The sequence below is a fragment of the Oncorhynchus tshawytscha genome, linkage group LG24, assembly GCF_018296145.1.
Source record: "Oncorhynchus tshawytscha isolate Ot180627B linkage group LG24, Otsh_v2.0, whole genome shotgun sequence".
Taxonomy (NCBI): Eukaryota; Metazoa; Chordata; class Actinopteri; order Salmoniformes; family Salmonidae; genus Oncorhynchus; species Oncorhynchus tshawytscha.
Genome location: NC_056452.1, coordinates 8,865,621 through 8,886,200, shown reverse-complemented (window position 1 = coordinate 8,886,200; position 20,580 = coordinate 8,865,621). Strand labels below are relative to the sequence as shown.

The 20,580-nt window shown below is 42.1% G+C and overlaps 1 protein-coding gene across 1 annotated transcript; it reads right to left on the bottom strand.

Annotated features, from left to right (window-relative positions):
- Positions 1–1,573: 1,573 nt before the first annotated feature.
- On the bottom strand, positions 1,574–11,162 carry tpp1 (tripeptidyl peptidase I). The gene is made up of 13 exons (XM_024429646.2): positions 11,020–11,162; positions 10,536–10,607; positions 10,282–10,421; positions 9,998–10,148; positions 8,413–8,534; positions 8,090–8,268; positions 7,564–7,762; positions 5,504–5,692; positions 4,940–5,012; positions 4,456–4,576; positions 4,005–4,163; positions 3,410–3,535; positions 1,574–2,556 (listed from the first exon to the last, which is right to left on the bottom strand). Exons 1-13 carry the CDS (start codon positions 11,028–11,030, stop codon positions 2,413–2,415), a joined length of 1,686 nt encoding a protein of 561 aa, XP_024285414.1. The 5' UTR covers positions 11,031–11,162; the 3' UTR covers positions 1,574–2,412.
- Between the last annotated feature and the right edge of the window lie 9,418 nt (positions 11,163–20,580).

The following is a 20,580-nucleotide window of genomic DNA, read 5'->3' as shown; positions in this document are numbered from 1 at the left end:
CACTACCTGAGCCACTTGTGTGGGTTGTAGACTCAGTGTCATGCTACCACTAGAGTGAAAGCACCACCAGCATTCAAAAGTGACCAAAACATTAGCCAGGAAGCATAGGAACTGAGAAGTGGTCTGTGGTCCCCACCTACAGAACCACTCCTTTATTGGGGGTGTCTTCCTAATTGCCTATAATTTCCACCTGTTTTCTATTCCATTTGTACAACAGCATGTGACATTTGTCAATCAGTGTTGCTTCCTAAGTGGACAGTTTGATTTCAGAGGTGTGATTGACTTGGAGTTACATTGTGTTGTGTTCCCTTTATTTTTTTGAGCTGTGTATTTACCCCCAAAAATGTGGGGGATTGGAAATGATGCAGACAATTACATTGATGGAAGTAATATTCTTTCCACAATATTAAGCTGATCCACCCCTTAAAAAAAATAAAAAGAATAGGGGTGTTAACCCTGGTGTCCTGGCTAAAATCCCAATCTGGCCCTCAAACCATCACAATCACCTAATAATCCACAGTTTATGATTGGCTCATTCCTTTCCCCTGTAACTATCCATTGCTGGATGTTTCAGCATTGCATCAAAGAGTTTGGCGTTTGACTAGCCACATGCACGTGCAGTTACGAGCCTGCTTAGAGTCAGCAGCAGGCGGATGAGCAAGATCTACCATCGTGGTACAGATGAAGCCTGAGCTAGAATGTGAGGCTGGCTAGCTTTAGAAAACCCTGAGTAGATCTAGCTTCAAATCATAGTATACCCCTCTGAGTGTAAGACAGATGAACTAAGCACATTTAAGTTACATTGAGTACACCAAACATTACGAATACCTTTTGCCCTCAGAACAGCGTCAATTCGTTGGGGCATGGACTCTACAAGCTGTCGAAAACATTCCAGAGATGCTGATGTCCTTCGGATGGTGGACAATTCTTGAAACACATGAGAAACCTGAGCATGAGAAACCCAGCAGCGTTACAGTTCTTGAAACAAACTGTTGCACCTACCACCATAGCCTGCTCAAAGGCACTTAGTCTTTCCCAATCCCCCTCTGAATGGCCCACATACACAATCCATGTCTCAAGGCTTAAAAATCCTTCTTTAACTTGTCTCCTCCCCTTCATCTACACTGATTGAAGTAGATTTAACAAATGACAATTAAGGATCATAGCATGCACCTGGCCAGCCTGTCATGTAAAGAGGTGTCCTTAATGTTTTGTACACAGTGAATATTCAAGAATCAAATGGATGAATATCATTAATATGTCCAAAAATTGATGTAGCACCTGCAAGAGCGCCCCTTTAAGGTTGTACAGATAAAAATATTTAATCTGTTGTGACATTTCCTATTGGTAAGGACTGTTCCCAACATGGTGTACCAACATGGTGTACGTACCAACATATTTTCAATAAATGGTCAGAACGACACATTTTCTATTTTTTTTTTCCCTTTCTCTGCCACACATCTGATTTTGCTCTGCAGTTTGATACTCAGACAGTGACCCATGGATAGTCATCCTGTTCTTATATCCATTTGTGGTTGGTTATTCAGTCTAATTACAGATACACAGAATGAAATACAATTTCACGTACACAGTTTAATTCATAAAGGCAAAGACTTAAGTTAACAAGCATGTTTACAATCAATGTGACATATGCAGTCTTTAATACATTGCATGGACCATTTCCCCCAAAATCTATTAAAAAGTAAAAACAAGTGCAACAATTCTGGTGGATAGAGATTAGCAGAATGAATTTGCTCAATGAGCACATCAAGAGTAAAAATCGGTAAGTATTTGGTATAGGCCTCTGTGTGCAACCACAGCAGAACATATTTTAAATCTAACGCGATGGTAAATGTTGCTTCTCTCCTCATACAAAACTCTGGCCAAGATTCAGATAAATGTAAAGCATGGGCCTAACTTTAACCTCCTTTGAGCAGAAATATTTATCAGAACACGCATGCAAAAACATTATAAAAAAACCTGTGTTTGTCAACCTACGTACCTTGTCATTGATTACCCCACCTGATCTGGTTAGAATCATATGGCTGACTGATGAACTTGTAAAATGTACATTCATTTTCACATCACTGACCACATTAAATGAGTCCATCCTTCAAAAAGTATCAAACAACCTGAGACGAAAGAAACGCCAAAATTGCATTTTCCATTTAAAAATAATCTGTCCAGTGTAATTTACAATGGAAAGGGACATTGCTAGACACCATATAAGCAGGCAGCTGAAATACTTCAAATGTGTCAGGGGTGTATTCTGAGGTGAAACGTTCAGAATGTTGCAGCTACAAATGTAACAAATATAGAGCTGACACAATCCCTACTCTACACCGCAGACAAAGGTTTGTTCCACACACTACCTTCGTTACATTTCCACTTTCTGAACAGAGCCCCAGGAGTTCATTTCTCCAACACCAGGGCAGCCAGCAGAGCAGGGTAGTTGGGCGTTCCCCATCCGGTGACTGGGTCCCATGACGGTGCCGCGCAGAATCCCTGCCCCTGGACCTGCTCGTCCAGACAGCTCAGGTGACAACCATCAGTCACCTGGGGGTAGGAACAGAAAACAGTCAGTAAATGCAATGACTCTTCTCTACTTCCATCTTTTGGTAGTGTTCAGAATAGAAAACTGGGAAACACTAAATCAGGGGTTCTCAAACTTTTAGTTTAATCTGTTTTTAGTAACATTAAAAAAATGATATACATTAATCTGGCTGCAGATCCCCCTGCAGTACTCTAGGACCCCGACACAAGATGCTCCATTGCTGTGAATCAGATGGTGTAAAGTACTTAAGTAAAAATACTTTAAAGTACTACTTAAGTAGTTTTTGGGGGCATCTGTACTTTACCATTTATGTTTGACAACTTTTCCTTTACTTACATTCCTCAAGAAAATAATGTACTTTTTACTCTATACATTTTCCCTGACACCCAAAAGTACTCGTTACATTTTGAATGCTTAGTAGGACAGGAAAATTGTTAAATTCAACCACGTATCAAAACATCCTAGGTCATCCCTACTGCTTCTGAGCTGGTGGACTCACTAAACACAATTGCTTCATTTGTAAATATGTCTAAGTGTTACAGTGTGCCCCTAGCTATCAATAAGTGAATGCTGTGTGGTTGGAGTTTGAAGTGATTAATACGTAAAGATATTTTAGAAATTACATTTATTTTTTGATACTTAAGTATATTTTAAACCAAATACTTTTACTCTAGTATTTTACCAGGTGACTTTCACTTGAGTCATTTTTGATTAGAGTATATTTACTTTAACTCAAGTATGACTATTGGATAGTTTTTCCACCACTGCTGTGAATATACACAAAAGATAAATACATGACACTACCATACACAACAACAGTCTTATTTTCTCCATATCTAATGATCAGTGACTTACATCAAAGAGTCCCTGGCCCTGCAGCTGATACAGGCGGGGATTGAGGAAGCCCAGAGAAGGCAGGCCTTTCAGAAAGCGCTGGTCATTGATCAGAGAGAGGATTCCTCCAACCACAGGGGTGGAGGCCTAAAGAACAACGAGTAAATATTAATTGTTAATGCATTATATGATCCAAGAGTCGACAGGTAGCTTAATGGTTAAGAGCATTGGGCCAGTAACCGAAAGGTCGCTGGTTCAAATCCCCGAGCCGACTAGGTGAAACATATGTCAATGTGCCCTTGAGCAAGGCACAACCCTAATTGCTCCTGTACGTCGCTCTGGATAAGAGCATCTAAAATAACTAAAATGTAAATATAATATTTCTCAGATAATTGAAAACGTTTTATATATTTGGGAGATAAGCAGGTGAGAGAAGAAAAAATCTATAGGTGAATCTAAAAAGTCTTGAGTTTATTCTTTGCCTCCTTCTCAAAGTATATTGGAGGTTTGAGAGAAGGAACCTCAGATCTTCTCCAATCTGTTGAGGTTGTGAGAGGACATGAGGAATCAACAAAATATACTTTGAGATTCACCCTATGAGATACTATTTTCTTACCGAAGTACCAGACACCCAGGGGATGGGTACCCTGTCGGTGACCACCCAGTAGTTGTCTGAGAGAGCAGCTATGTCTGGGTAGGCCCTTCCACTGGTGTTGAAGTAAGTCTTTGGAGGGAGACCCGGCACTGCTTTCAGATAACCCTCCACAGCACCGACCTGTGGCAAAAAGTGACAGGCTATCAGATGATTGAATGAGTCTATCCAAATAAACACTTCACACATTTACTATGCATCAGTGATGGCTAATTCTACCAGTAGACAGGACCTCATTTGTTGAGAGAACCTTTGTGTACCTAATCTGATAGTGAACACATGTTAGTCTTTTCACTCAGTTACGTACAACATATTGTTTTTCAAATTCTAAAGATCAATTTAAAAAAAAGCACAGATCTGGGAAAACCTATGGCCGTATCTGTGGGTTTATGTCCTGTATAGACACTCTTAATACCTGGTAGTCCGGCATCTTAAAAACATTGCTGAAGCCGCCGCCACTGATGTAGTCGGTGACCTCATAGGTGACCTTGAATGGATTCTTGAATGAGGTTCCCCCCACTGTCGTCACGTATGGGCTGAAAGCATATAAACTTAACTTCAGAGAACAGATGATTTGGGTATGGACAGGAAAACAGACCCCACAAAGACACTGGTTCTTATTCTATTGATTTCAGATTACAAAACAGACTATTGTTGACTAGTTGAGACTAAGTATTTAGCCTCAGATGTGCACACATTGCACTGCTGCATTTAAATGCTGTTGCCACGTTAAACACTGCACATGTGAAATCAATCGAGAAATTCCCTTTAAAAACCGCAATGCCTATAACCCGCACCTGGATTGAACACTTTTCATACTTCATGGATTCAAATAAAACAACGAATACCCCAAAAAACACAAGTGCCATTAGTTTATTTCGACAGTGGCAATGACTCACCTTGATGCAGGAAAGCTTGGTCGGAAAGAATTCTCTCCTTTAGTCAAGTGTCTGCAACCAGCTCCACTATCACCTGAGGCAAGACAGTTCAAGTATGAAAGCAAACACCAAGGAAATTCTTACTCATGATTTATGGATTATAAAAATAAATTTAAAAAACTGTCGTCCACAATTTTCTCAACTATACATGGTGACTTGTTCATGTTTCATAGGCCTGCCTGACTCATCTGATATTACGCACACATTTCCAGAGTAACTAAATGGCAGCCCCACAAAAACCAAGGCCACCTCACACAACATCTGCTTGAGTTTGAACTATTCAAATAGTCTATATCATATTAAATCCGCTGTCATTGACTACTCGATCAAGATCGTAAACACTTCCAAGTAAGTAAAAAATAAATAAAAATGTAATCACATTTTCTAAGTGGCACTGACTTAGCCTGGTTCCAGAACTAGTTGTGTGCTTTTGCCAACACCATTGGTCATTGCCACATGAAATGCGTGACAATGACAATTGGTGTTGGCATAAACAGATTTGGGCCCAGGCTAGCACAGACTAACCTGAGGCAAACAGTATAGAAATGCCCCGTACGCCAGCCTTCATGAACTCAGTGTTGATGCGCATCATGTAGGCGGAGGACAAGCTGTCCTCATCGTCCCCGTAGCTGATGGTGTGGACCCAAGGGATGTCTGTCATGTTGCTGAGCAGCAACATCCACTGGAGGAATGGCTCCTGGGTCTCATGCCGACCTGAGGAGCAGTCAAGCAGTGTCCCATTATCAAACCACTATCAGAAAAAGGCTGTTTCAACATCAACACCATACTACCTACCTGTACTAAGAGTGCAACCCCAATGCATTGCTTCATTCTAAAGTGGTATATTAGTATGAACATATGGTACCAGTCAAAAGTTGACACACCTGCTCATTCCAGGGTTCTTCCTTTATTTTTACTATTTTCTACCATGTAGAATAATAGTGTAGACATCAAAACTATGAAATAATGTAAAAAAATCAAATTGAAGTGTTAAATCAAAATAGTTTATATTTGAATTTCTAGTAGCCACACCATGCCTGGATGGCAGCTTTGCGCACTCTTCTTTCAACCAGCTTCAGGAGGTCGTCACCTGGAATACATTTCAATTAACAGGTGTGCCTTGTTAAAAGTTACTTTGTGGAATTTCTTTCCTTCTTAATGGGTTTGAGCCAATCAGTTGTTCTGACAAGGTAGGGGTGGTATACAGAAGATAGCCCTATTTGGTAAAAGACCAAGTCCATATTATGGCAAGAACAGCTCAAATAAGTAAAAGAGAAACGACAGTTCATCATTACTTTAAGACGCGGTCGGTCAATTCTGAAAATTTCTTCAAGTGCAGTTGCCAAAACCATCAAGCACTATGATGAAACTGGCTCTCATGAGGACCGCCACAGGAAAGAAAGACAGAGTTACCTCTGCTGCAAAGGATAAATTCATTAGAGTTACCAGCCTCAGAAATTGCAGCCCAAATAAATGCTTCATAGAGTTAAAGTAACAGACACATTTCAACATCAACTGTTCAGAGGAGGCAGTGTGAGTCAGGCCTTCATGGTCAAATTGATGCAAAGAAGCCACTACTAACAGACACCAATAAGAAGAGACTTGCTTGGGCCAAGAAACACAAGCAATAGACATTAGACTGGTGGAAATCTGTCCTTTGGTCTGATCAGTCCAAATTTCAGATTTTTGGTTTCGACCGCCATGTCTTTGTGAGATGCAGAGTAGGTGAACAGATGATCTCTGCATGTGGTTCCCCCCCCGTGAAGCATGGAACAGGTGTGACGGTGCTTTGCTGGTGACACTGATTCATTTAGAGGCACACTTAACCAGCATGGCTACCACAGCAATTCACCATCCCATCTGGTTTGCGCTTAGTGGGACTATCATTTGTTTTTCAACAGGACAATGACCCAACACACCTCCAGGCTGTGGAAAGGCTAATTGACCAAGAAGGAGTGGCCTGGCCTCCACAATCACCTGACTTCAACCCAATTAAGATAGTTTGAGATGAGATAGACTGCAGAATGAAGGAAAAATGAAGGACAAGCAGCCAAGAAGTACAAAGCATATTTGGGAAATCCTTCAAGACTGTTGGAAAAGACTTCCAGGTGAAGCTGGTTGAGAGAATGCCAAGAGTGTGCAAAGCCATCAAGGCAAAGGGTGGCAAATGTGCAGAATCTAAAACACTTTTTTGGTTACTACATGATTCCATGCGTGTCGTCTCGTAGTTTTGATGTCTTCAGTATTATTCTACAATATATTAAAAATAAAATAAAACCCTTGAAATAGTAGGTGTCCAAACTTTGGATTGGTACAATATGAGACATTAGCTAAAGAAACAGTTGGAAGAGGCTAAATATATACCACTTGGTATTTGATCTCACTAGCATTGTGGCCGTTGCTAGCTTTTCTGGAAAGGTTTTAGCCTACTTACTACAATGATATGTGGTAGTCTCAAATTCCTTAGTTCAATTAACTTAAGTCACATCTGCCAAAGGATTAACATACAAATTAAAATAAACCTCTCTGCACTTGCCATGTGACTAAGGCTACATTCACACTCTGGTTTGTCATTGTTAGTATACCTGGATTGGTGAAGACCCATGTAGGTATGTTGGCCCCTGTGCTCATGATGTACTCTACATCCAGGCTGGCCTCCAGACCGGCCTTCCCTGCTCCCTGAACACCAACCACCCGGTCAATCTTAGAAAGGTGCTGGAAGCTCCGTCCGAACAGCGTCATGAACTCAGCCAGGTCAGCAGGGTGGTAGAACTGCTCCAAGAACTGGACAGATGATAAGATGATAGCTATGTTGGAATTCAAACAAACCATATCCACCATACAAATTTCACCCTTTATCTGTAAGGGGGGGTCTACCTGGCAGTAGTTGTAGGTTTATATACAGTACCAAAGATCAGTTTATTTGACCATGGGAAAGAGAGCTACTGAGCAAAGTGTGCTAATTGAATTGAGCCTTTAGATTCCCATTATACCAGACAGGCAAGTTCATTGTTAGAATGAGGCAAAGCGTTTGCCCCCTGTATTTTCTATCAACTGTTCTCGTCTGACACAGCTGTCCCATTGGTATTGACGTAACAAGTGGCCAAATACCTGAGCCACGGCTTGACTGTTGTTCTGAGCTGAACCCACGTCCGCTGCGGTCAGGTTGTAGCGAGACCTGAGGGTGGCGGGTGTGTTTCCAAGATGAAACTTCGCTCCAGACCGTCTCCTCTTTGTCAAGACTTCATTGAGGTCCTGCCCCTTGGGTGGAAAGCGGTGAACACCGCCAACTATGGGTGGAAAAACAAATCACATCCATAACATTGTTTGTCATACTCTTAACTTATTTGTTGTTATACTACTACCAGACGAGCTATAAGATAATAGCATTTGTCGATAACCTCAGAAATGGTCGAGATGAAATTGCTGCTCACCAAAGTCAAGATGTTGGAGAACATCCTCATGCACGTGGTATGCAGATGATGACCTCACCAGGGAGATGCCATCTCTTACGTAGCGGTGAAACTCAATGCCTGGAAGCAGGGCCTCTGCCACTCTGAAACAGGAGAAGTAGAAAGCCTCACTCTCTGTGCCATCTGTATGGAGTGCAGGGCCTGTGTACTGGAGCGTCGGCTCTCGGACCAACAGGTTTCAAGACAGCTTCTACCCCAAGCCATAAGACTGCTAAATAGTTAATTAAATGGTTACCTGGACTGACTATGCACACTCACAAGATATACACACTTTCCACTCATTATGTTGCTGCTACTCTTTATTATTATTAATCCTGATACCTAGTCACTTTACCCTGCCTTCATGTACATACACTATATATACACACACACTGCTTTAAAATGAGTGGATTCAGCCATACCATTGCTGACAGGTGTATAAATCGAGCACACAGCCATGCAATCTCCATAAACAAACATTGGCAGTGGAATGTCCTTAATGAAGAGCTCAGTTACTCAACTTGGCACAGTCACAGGCCAGCGCGTCAAATTTCTGCACAAGCTCACAGAACAGGACCGCCGAGTGCTTTAGTGTGTAGCGCGTAAAATCGTCTGCCTCTGGAAGCAACGTCAGCACAAACTGTTTGTCGGGTGGTTCATGAAATGGGTTTCCGTGGCCGAGCAGCCGGACACAAGCCTCAGATCACCATGTGAATGCCAAGCGTTGGCTGGAGTGGTGTAAAGCTCACCGCAGTGGAAACACGTTCTCTGGAGTGATGAATCACGCTTCACCATCTGGCAGTCTGACGGACAAATCTGGGTTTGGTGGATGCCAGGAGAATGCTACCTGCCCAAATTCATAGTGCAAACTGTCAAGTTTGGTGGAGGAGGAATAATGGTCTGGGGCTGTTTATCATGGTTCGGGCTAGGCACCTTAGTTCCAGTGAAGGGAAATCTTAATGCTACAGCATACAATGACAATAATTTGTTCTTAACTGACTTGCCTAGATAAAAAGGTTAAAAAAAATAAAAATAATAATAATTCTTCCAACTTGATGGCAACAGTTTGGAGAAGGCCCTTTCCCGTTTCAGCATGTTTTGTCAAGATCAGTGTAGAAGAACTTGACTGGCCTGCACAGAGCCCTGAACCTCAATCCCATCGAACACCTTTGGGATGATTTGGAATGCCGACTGCGAACCAGGCCTAATCACCCAACCTCACTAATGCTCGTGGATGAATGGAAACAAGTCCACGCAGCAATGTTCCAACATCTAGTGAAAAACCTTCCCAGAAGAGTGGAAGCTGTTATAGCAGCAAACGAGGGGACGCAATGTTAATGTCCATGACTTTGGAATTAGATGTTCAACAAGCAGGTGACTACCTCAAATCCACATTGATCAGGTACTCCCTGTATATAGCTTTACTCTTGTATACTTCATTCCTCGTGTTACTAATTATATATATATATTTTTTTTTTTTTACTTTGCATCGTTGGGAAGGGCTTGTAAGCAAGAATTTCACAGTAAAGTCTAGTCGGCGCATGTGATTTGAGAGAGAGGCCCTTACTGCGTGTTCATGGTGCATTGGAGGAAGTCTTGAGTGAGGATGGTCTGGCAGTCTGTGACCCCGTGACTCTGCAGCCAGTGACGAACCACTTTCTGGGTCAGCTGGGATGGACGTACTAAAGCGGCCACTTCCTGTAGAGTCAGATGCTTGCCTAAGACAGAATTGACAGTGCTGTAAAGGAGTACATGGTAATGCAAAATCCATTATAGAGGGGATAAAAGTCAGGAAGTTCAAAATCTAATGGCCTAAAATGTTTGCCGTTGTAAGCATGAAATTATTTCTACCATATTGTGCCGACTTAGGGTCCGAAACCAGTAGCAGCAGGTGTTCCAGTTGATCCACATTCTGCTGCCTCAAAGCAAAGGTCAGCTCCAACTTCTCTGTGGGGTCAATCCTGCCTACACGAGTCCAGTCTTCTGGTATCCTGAAAATACATTGTGAAGTAGCTTCAAATTATGGTAAAAAAAAATATTTAAAAAATCACACATTGTAGTAGTTCATTTACAAAAGCTGTACAATGTTAGGGTTGTTTGCTCACAAGATGTCTTGATCAGCCTCAAGATGTTCACACAAAATCAATGAGCTGCATATGAGGACACAGAAGGCCAACCTAAAATTAAAAAAAATAAAATAAGAGGTTGTTTAAAAACAAAATATCAGAGAAAACCATTCATAAATGTCTTCTTAAATTGCGCGAAAGCATTAACGTTATACATCTGGTAAATTAAAGTACAACATTCTGAAAACGTTTGAACTCTGGGCTAAACAAAGGATCTGCGCTACTGCTTGTGCAAGGCTGCAGAGATTCTCGACAACTCCCTCAGTGGAAATCGTGCACAAAACAAAAATCTCTAGAATAGCTTAGTTTTAAGAAGGAAGTAACGTTATAGCTCAAAGGTCTTCATGTAAAATAGGTCAACAATGTATCCTTTTAGCTAGAAGCAAAAACCACAAGGACTTCAGGTGTTATTGTCCCATTCTAAACAATCAAACGTGGATAATTATATAATGGAAATACTTACAGAACCCTCATTTTGGTGACATTCGTTGACTCTCAACGCAAGGAACGACTTTGTTTTCGAATTGTTGTTTGCTGGATAATATTAGTGTCGGTTCCTCATCACATGACCATATGAGCTGTAGCCTGTCACGTGACTAGTTAACTGGCATAAAGGACAAAACGCTGTAAACTCAAGTCACATGATGTTGCCGTCAGCTTTTTGCGGTGCTTATTCTTACTTTAGAATTTCATAAATAAATTATTCATTAGAATCCACATTTGTATGAGTGATGCAATGAACAAGATTTGTGAAACTCATGCTTTAAAAAACTCTTCTAAGGATCCGCCCCATTCTTTCAATTTTCGCCTAAAATTACATACCCAAATCTAACTGCCTGTAGCTCAGGACCTGAAGCAAGGATATGTATTCTTGATACCATTTGAAAGGAAACACTTTGAAGTTTGTGGAAATGTGAAATGAATTTATTTTTTTGCACCATCATCTTTGAAATACGAGAACGGCCATAATGTATTATTCCAACCCATGCGCAATTTATATTTTTGCCACTAGATGGCAGCAGTGTATTAAAAGTTTAAGACTGATCCAATGAACCATTGCATTTATGTTCACTTTTTTAAAATCAAAACTGCCCAAATGTGCCTAATTGGTTTATTAATAACTTTAAGTTCATATCTGTGCACTCTCAAACAATAGCATGGTATTCCCACCGCAAACAGAACATTTTCATCTGGATCTTCACAACTAGCTAACCGCAACCTACTCCTGGCTAGCGATGACTACTCCTGGCTAGCGTTTCCATCCACTTAGCTTGAAGCTAGCCCGGCCAGAGCTCCTGTGCTACCACCGGTCTATCGATGTCACCGCATGAAGAGGCATAAACAGACTTAACCCCATCGCGACGTCCCCCAAAGGCTAACTTTCTAGCCCTTGCTATCTGCTTACTTGCTAATTCGGCCTGCTAACTGCTAGCTTGTTCAGCCCCGGTCTGCTAACTGCTAGCCTACTAACTGTTAGCTTGTTAGCACAGGCCTGCTAACTGTCTGAATTGCCGCGTCCCCAGCCAGCCCAACCACCCACTGGACCCATATTTACTTTCAATCTCTTTTCGTTTTTTAATTCGATTATACCTTCTGGTAACCTGCCTCACCCAATGTGATACGGAATCGCTATTATTTTTTATTTTTAGAACACATTCAAGAACCTCCAGAAACTAACCAGCTAACTAGCTACAAGTTATTTAGTCATTGTTAGCCACTGCTAGCGGCTTTTACCTTCTGCACAGCCAGACAGTTTTTTTTTTTGCCTGGATAATACTCGCCAGTCTAGCTTCCCTGTCCCATCCACCGCTGCCCCCTGGACACTGTGATCACTTGGCTACATAGCTGATGCCTGCTGGACTGTCCATTAATCACGGTACTCCATTCTGTTTGTTTATGTTTTATCTGTCGGCCGCCCTCAGACTCTGTGTGTAGTTAATCCGACCCTCTCTGCCGAGTCAACGCCATTTTACCGGCTGTTGTTGTGCTAGCTGATTAGCTGTTGTTGTCTCACCTACTGTTTTAGCTAGCTCTCCCATTCAACACCTGTGATTACTGTATGCCTCGCTGTATGTCTCTCTCAAATGTCAATATGCCTTGTATACTGTTGTTCAGGTTAGTTATCATTGTTTTAGTTTACAATGGAGCCCCTAGTTCCACTCTTCATACCCCTGATACCTCCTTTGTCCCACCTCCCACACATGCGGTGACCTTACCCATTACAACCAGCATTTCCAGAGATGCAACCTCTCTTATCATCACCCAGTGCCTGGGCTTACCTCCGCTGTACCCACACCCTGCCATACCCCTGTCTGCGTATTATGCCCTGAATATATTCTACCATGCCCAGAAATCGGCTCCTTTTATTCTTTGTCCCCAACGCTCTAGGCGACCAGTTTTGATAGCCTTTAGCCGCACCCTCATACTACTCCTCCTCTGTTCCGCGGGTGATGTGGATGTAAACCCATTCCCTGCATGTCCCCAGGCACCCTCATTTGTTGACTTCTGTGATCGAAAAAGCCTTGGTTTCATGCATGTCAACATCAGAAGCCTCCTCCCTAAGTTTGTTTTACTCACTGCTTTAGCACACTCTGCTAACCCTGATGTCCTTGCCGTGTCTGAATCCTGGCTCAGGAAGGCCACCAAAAATTCGGAGATTTTCATACCCAACTATAACATTTTCCGTCAAGATAGAACTGGCAAAGGGGGAGGAGTTGCAGTCTACTGCAGAGATAGCCTGCAAAGTAATGTCATACTTTCCAGGTCCATACCCAAACAGTTCGACCTACTAATTTTAAAAATGACTCTCTCCAGAAATAAGTCTCTCACTGTTGCCGCCTGCTACCGACCCCCCTCAGCTCCCAGCTGTGCCCTGGACACCATTTGTGAATTGATCGCCCCCCATCTAGCTTCAGAGGTTGTTCTGTTAGGTGACCTAAACTGGGATATGCTTAACACCCCTGCAGTCCTACAATCTAAGCTAGATGCCCTCAATCTCACACAAATCATCAAAGAACCCACCAGGTACAACCCTAAATCTGTAAACAAGGGCACCCTCATAGACGTCATCCTAACCAACTGGCCCTCCAAATACACCTCCGCTGTCATCAACCAGGATCTCAGCGATCACTGCCTCATTGCCTGTATCCGCTACGGATCCGCAGTCAAACGACCACCCCCCATCACTGCCAAACGCTCCCTAAAACACTTCTGTGAGCAGGCCTTTCTAATCGACCTGGCCTGGGTATCGTGGAAGGATATTGACCTCATCCCGTCAGTTGAGGATGCCTGGTCATTCTTTAAAAGTAACTTCCTCACCATCTTAGATAAGCATGCTCCGTTCAAAAAATGCAGAACAAAGAACAGATATAGCCCTTGGTTCACTCCAGAGCTGACTGCCCTCGGCCAGCACAAAAACATCCTGTGGCGGACTGCAATAGCATCGAAAAGTCCCCGCGATATGCAAATGTTCAGGGAAGTCAGGAACCAATACACGCAGTCAGTCAGGAAAGCAAAGGCCAGCTTCTTCAGGCAGAAATTTGCATCCTGTAGCTCTAACTCCAAAAAGTTCTGGGACACTGTGAAGTCCATGGAGAACAAGAGCACCTCCTCCCAGCTGCCCACTGCACTGAGGCTAGGTAACACAGTCACCACCGATAAATCCATGATTATCGAAAACTTCAACAAGCATTTCTCAACGGCTGGCCATGCCTTCCTCCTGGCTACTCCAACCTCGGCCAACAGCTCCGCCCGCCCCCGCAGCTACTCGCCCAAGCCTCTCCAGGTTCTCCTTTACCCAAATCCAGATAGCAGATGTTCTGAAAGAGCTGCAAAACCTGGACCCGTACAAATCAGCTGGGCTTGACAATCTGGACCCTCTATTTCTGAAACTATCCGCCGCCATTGTCGCAACACCTATTACCAGCCTGTTCAACCTCTCTTTCATATCGTCTGAGATCCCCAAGGACTGGAAAGCTGCCGCAGTCATCCCCCTCTTCAAAAGGGGAGACACCCTGGACCCAAACTGTTACAGACCTATATCCATCCTGCCCTGCCTATCTAAGGTCTTCGAAAGCCAAGTCAACAAACAGGTCACTGACCATCTCGAATCCCACCGTACCTTCTCCGCTGTGCAATCTGGTTTCCGAGCCGGTCACGGGTGCACCTCTGCCACGCTCAAGGTACTAAATGATATCATAACCGGCATCGATAAAAGACAGTACTGTGCAGCCGTCTTCATCGACCTTGCCAAGGCTTTCGACTCTGTCAATCACCATATTCTTATCGGCAGACTCAGTAGCCTCGGTTTTTCTGATGACTGCCTTGCCTGGTTCACCAACTACTTTGCAGACAGAGTTCAGTGTGTCAAATCGGAGGGCATGCTGTCCGGTCCTCTGGCAGTCTCTATGGGGGTGCCACAGGGTTCAATTCTCGGGCCGACTCTTTTCCCTGTATATATCAATGATGTTGCTCTTGCTGCGGGCGATTCCCTGATCCACCTCTACGCAGACGACACCATTCTGTATACTTCCGGCCCGTCCTTGGACACTGTGCTATCTAACCTCCAAACGAGCTTCAATGCCATACAAACACTCCTTCAGTGGCCTCCAACTGCTCTTAAACGCTAGTAAAACCAAATGCATGCTTTTCAACCGTTCGCTGCCTGCACCCGCACGCCCGACTAGCATCACCACCCTGGATGGTTCCGACCTAGAATATGTGGACATCTATAAGTACCTAGGTGTCTGGCTAGACTGTAAACTCTCCTTCCAGACTCATATCAAACATCTCCAATCTAAAATCAAATCTAGAATCGGCTTTCTATTCCGCAACAAAGCCTCCTTCACTCACGCCGCCAAACTTACCCTAGTAAAACTGACTATCCTACCGATCCTCGACTTCGGCGATGTCATCTACAAAATAGCTTCCAATACTCTACTCAGCAAACTGGATGCAGTTTATCACAGTGCCATCCGTTTTGTTACTAAAGCACCTTATACCACCCACCACTGTGACTTGTATGCTCTAGTCGGCTGGCCCTCGCTACATATTCGTCGCCAGACCCACTGGCTCCAGGTCATCTACAAGTCCATGCTAGGTAAATCTCCGCCTTATCTCAGTTCACTGGTCACGATGGCAACACCCACCCGTAGCACGCGCTCCAGCGGGTGTATCTCACTGATCATCCCTAAAGCCAACACCTCATTTGGTCACCTTTCGTTCCAGTTCTCTGCTGCCTGTGACTGGAACGAATTGCAAAAATCGCTGAAGTTGGAGACTATGCTATCTGAGCAGCTAACCGATCGCTGCAGTTGTACATAGTCTATCGGTAAATAGCCCACCCAATTTTACCTACCTCATCCCCATACTGTTTACATTTATTTACTTTTCTGCTCTTTTGCACACCAATATCTCTACCTGTACATGACCATCTGATCATTTATCACTCCAGTGTTAATCTGCAATATTGTAATTATTAGCCTACCTCCTCATGCCTTTTGCACACAATGTATATAGACTCTCTCTTTTTTTCTACTGTGTTTAGAAATTGTTTACTGATTGTTTACTCCATGTGTGTTGTCTGTTCACACTGCTATGCTTTATCTTGGCCAGGTCGCAGTTGCAAATGAGAACTTGTTCTCAACTAGCCTACCTGGTTAAATAAAGGTGAAAAATAAAAATAAATAAAAAATAAACAGCTACTGTAAATTGGACAGTGCAGTTAGATTAACAAGAATTTAAGCGTTCTGCCAATATCAGATATGTCTATGTCCTGGGAAATGTTCTTGTTACTTACAACCTCATGCTATTCGCATTAGCCTACTTTAGCTCAACTGTCCCTAGAGGGGGACACCGATCCTGTAGAGGTTTTAAATAAAAACACTTTAAAGTACTACTTAAGTAGTTTTTTGGGGTATCTGTACTTTTCTATTATACTTCACTACATTCCTAACAAAAATAATGTACTTTTGACCCCATGCATTTTCCCTGACACCAAAAAAGTACTCGTTACATTTTCAATGGTTAACAGGTCAGGAAAATAGTCCAATTCACACAATTAACAAGAGAACATCCCTGGTCATGGCGGACTCACCAACCACAAATGTTTTGTTTGTAAATTATGTCTCAGTGTTGGAGAGTGCCCCTGGCTTTCTGTAAATGGTGCTTAATAACATTAGGAATTTGAAATTATTTATATTATTACTTATTAAGTATATTTTAGCAATTAGAATTACTCTTGATACTTAAGTATATTTAAAACCAAATACTTTCAGACTAGTAGCATTTTACTGGGTGACATTTTCTATTAAATTTTACTTTACTTTTACTCAAGATTGAGAATTGGGTACTTTTCCCACCACTGAGCATTACAGGATACTAGAGAAGGTACCAACTTGGTCTGTATTTGGTGAAAAATGTATTGGAAACAACCACGATGAAAAAAATTGTCCTAACATTTATTGCAAAAACATTTGCCTTTTGTTGCACAATATAAACAACTTTGCCTTCATTGGCACAATATTCCAAACAAAACATTTTAAGCAACAGCAGTGGGGATTGAATCAAATAAGCTAATTGACATAACTATACAGTCTATATTATCTATTGAGAATGTTGGAGTATTTCACTTCCTGATTTAAAAAAAGAAATAATCCGAACAAGGGGTAGTGCAAACCATAGCAAAACGTTTTGCAATGACTTCGAGCGTTTTCTATTGTACATATTCAGGTAGGTGCCTCCCCGTTTCAGCCCGTTTGCCTCTGATGTCTACTGAATACACCAATGGTGAATCTGTAGCTCAGTCGTAATCCATGAAATAATAGTCCCCTTCTTTCCCACTTTCCACCGCATGGTCATCCTTGTCAGGGAACATTTCCCACACCACAAAAGTAGAATTATTCTCAGCTGAAAGACAAGTAAACACATTATTGAATGAATAAGGTTTCCAAATGCTCAAGTTCAGCAAAAGTGTCAAATACAAATCTTCATTCAAAAATAACACTCACCGATATTGCATCTCTTCAAAACATGTTTGGCTGATGGAGTTGGCATGTACTAGATGGAAAATGCAAATCTTACTTTTTTTTATATAACATTCTGTATACATCCTGTATAACAATAAGAATTCTAAACTATAAACAGTGAAATACTTTAAAAGGTCTCCTCTCCTGACTAGCACATTTTCGCCAGAGCACTGCACTAGGCAGTTGCTCCTGGCATCTTTGAGACAGCTTCATTTTCACAATGGCCCAAGACATACTGTACATGACTGAACAAAGCCATTATTTTGTTGATAAGTTCCTCAGAAATATTTCAACCAAAACATACCTTTGAAGCAGCCCCCAACTTATGCAGTTTCGCTTGGCTTTTTTTCATTATTTTTTTAAGTTGGTAGACATGAGATGAAAAGTTTCAGATTTTACAATGAGCGACTGATTTAAAAACAAACGTTGCACATTACAACTTAAATACAGTATTCAATCGCTCATATAAGCAGCGATTGGGGTAGCCTTTCATTTCAGAATATATGCAATTGTAGCAAACCCTTTTATCTAAAGCAACTTAATCATACTTGTACATTTACATACGGGTGGTCCCGGGAATCAAACCCACTACCCTGGCGTTGCAAGTGCCATGCTCTACCAACTGAGCTACAGAGGACCACCATGTCAGTGGGATAGTTCTGTTTACCGGTTCACTGAGCCCATCATGCTCAGGGTGATGTGGAGACACTGAGGAGTTTTCACTGATGGGAGGCCTGATGAACTAGGGGTTTGTAGATCCTGTTCAGAGCGCATGAACACATCCTCATTCCCATTGGGAGACACTGTGGGCAACTAATTCACAAGAGAGCACACACTTAGTTCAGGCACTACCTTTCTGACTGCAGCACGTTTTTTTATAAGCTTCAGAGAAGCAAGTGAAGCTATCGGCTGTATTGAAATGTACATTTTGCACATACAAGCTTTTAGAAATGGAAGAGAATTAAGTATATGTATCAGTCGTTGTTAAATATACATTTTGCACATGCAAGCAAGATGACAATCTATATCTATATGGGCTTAAGGACACACGTGGGAAGAATACAAGACTTGTGTGTGGAGTCTTCTTTGAATTTTTCTGAATGTATTCTTTAACCTCCAGCTCCACTTAATGTACATATGCAATATTTTCCTAAAGAACCCAAAAACGGCAACATTGTTGAGACGTTGCACCACAGGTGGAAAAACAACACACCTTGACCCACTTGTTGTTCTGCATGGGCGAGCTGTTAAAGATGTCATTGTGGTCATCCTTGGGCATGTGGTCCAGGAGGTTCCTCACCTGCTGCTTCCGCTTCAGTGTGCCCTTTCTCGCGGTTATCCAGGGTGGTCTAATCACTACAATTCAAATATAATATGACATTGTCACATAAATTCTCTGTAATTCTTATTGACGTACAGAGTGTATAGATAGTGGTAGCCTTAAAACTGGTAGCCTCAGAGGTGGCACTGCAAGGGGCAGCTGTTGGAGGATAAATATTTAATTAACATATAATTCTAATTAAAACAAGAGACATGAGTACTACCAGTATAAATACAGTGAGCATTTGTGGACCCAACTTTTGGGCGTACATCTCTTAGTGGCCATTAGCTTCAGGGATGTGGAAGACTGCATTTTGGTGGAGAGGTGGTTATGGTTCTGAGGCGTTACCAGGTCCTTACTCCCCTCAGGACCTTTACTGTTGTCAGCTTCTGAACTGCATTTGTCATTACAAACAATTGACAAAACCGAAGCACTAGATTTTAACACAAACAGATATGACTACAACACTTGTTAAACCTGAATAGCCGAAGAGACAGATAAAGACCTATTGAAATCAGAGGATTTTATATGTTGCCTTTATTTATCAGTCATTAAAAATGACACATTATATTTTAACGAGCTGACCTGGGACAGTATGCATCAAGCCTTTCAGAATAAGAGTGCTGATTTCGAATCAGTTTTGCCTTTTCGATCACTATGGCTGCGTTTACACAGAAAGCCAAATTATGATCTATTGCACAGTTATTGGCAAAAGAGCTGATCTTATTGGTTTAAAAAAATGGGAATTGGGCTGCTATGAATAACAACACAGACACCGGGGACTTGATTCTAGATCAGCATCGCACTCCTACGCAGACGCTTGACACAACTTACCCTTTCGGCTCAAGACAAAAAGCACTCAAGGTATTCCTTCCAATTCTTTGGGAACCCAAAGAGAAACTTCTTCAACAGCCATGTTGGGAGTTCTTGTCGAGGAGAAAGGCACAAAAACAAGAAGAAAGCATTTATTATGTCTGTGCATAATTAACACATTCCAAAATGGCAGATCATTTCTGACTTACGATTTCCGCTGAGATCCGGCGCCATTTTCCCCACCAGGATGTAAGTGCTGCCAGTTGTGGTCTTCAGGATGTTTTTTGACATTCGCTCTGCGATGATGTTGCTATGCCAGAGCATTTTGTTGTCCCTTGGTGGACAATCATAGCGATAAGTGAATCAACGTTTGCGTTTACCGAAAGAATGACGTGCTATTGAACCTATGGTACAACTTTAGAATAGGATTCCGAGAAACAATCAATTCTACTTACCCACGGGAACCTTCCGCATACAAGCTGCCGCTCCTACTCTTCAGGATCCAGTGCCTAAGGTGAATCCCTGTAGCCTATGAAGCAATAGACATAAATAGTTATATAGGTAGATATCGATCACATACACTGAACAAATATATAAACGTAACATGTAAAGTGTTAGTCCCATGTTTCATGAGCTGAAATGATAGAAAATAAAAAGGAAAATGCTGCACACTGCTGCTCATGGTCCCTGGTGATATTATAATAACAACTTTGACCCTTGGGTCTTCATCAGGCCTAACGGTCCCAGGTGTTGGTGGAAGTTCCTATATATAGACATCACTTCCTGAAACAGGAGGTAAAAATATAACACAATATCAACATTCAATGTATCAAAATATATGACCATACACAAGGAATGTGATCAA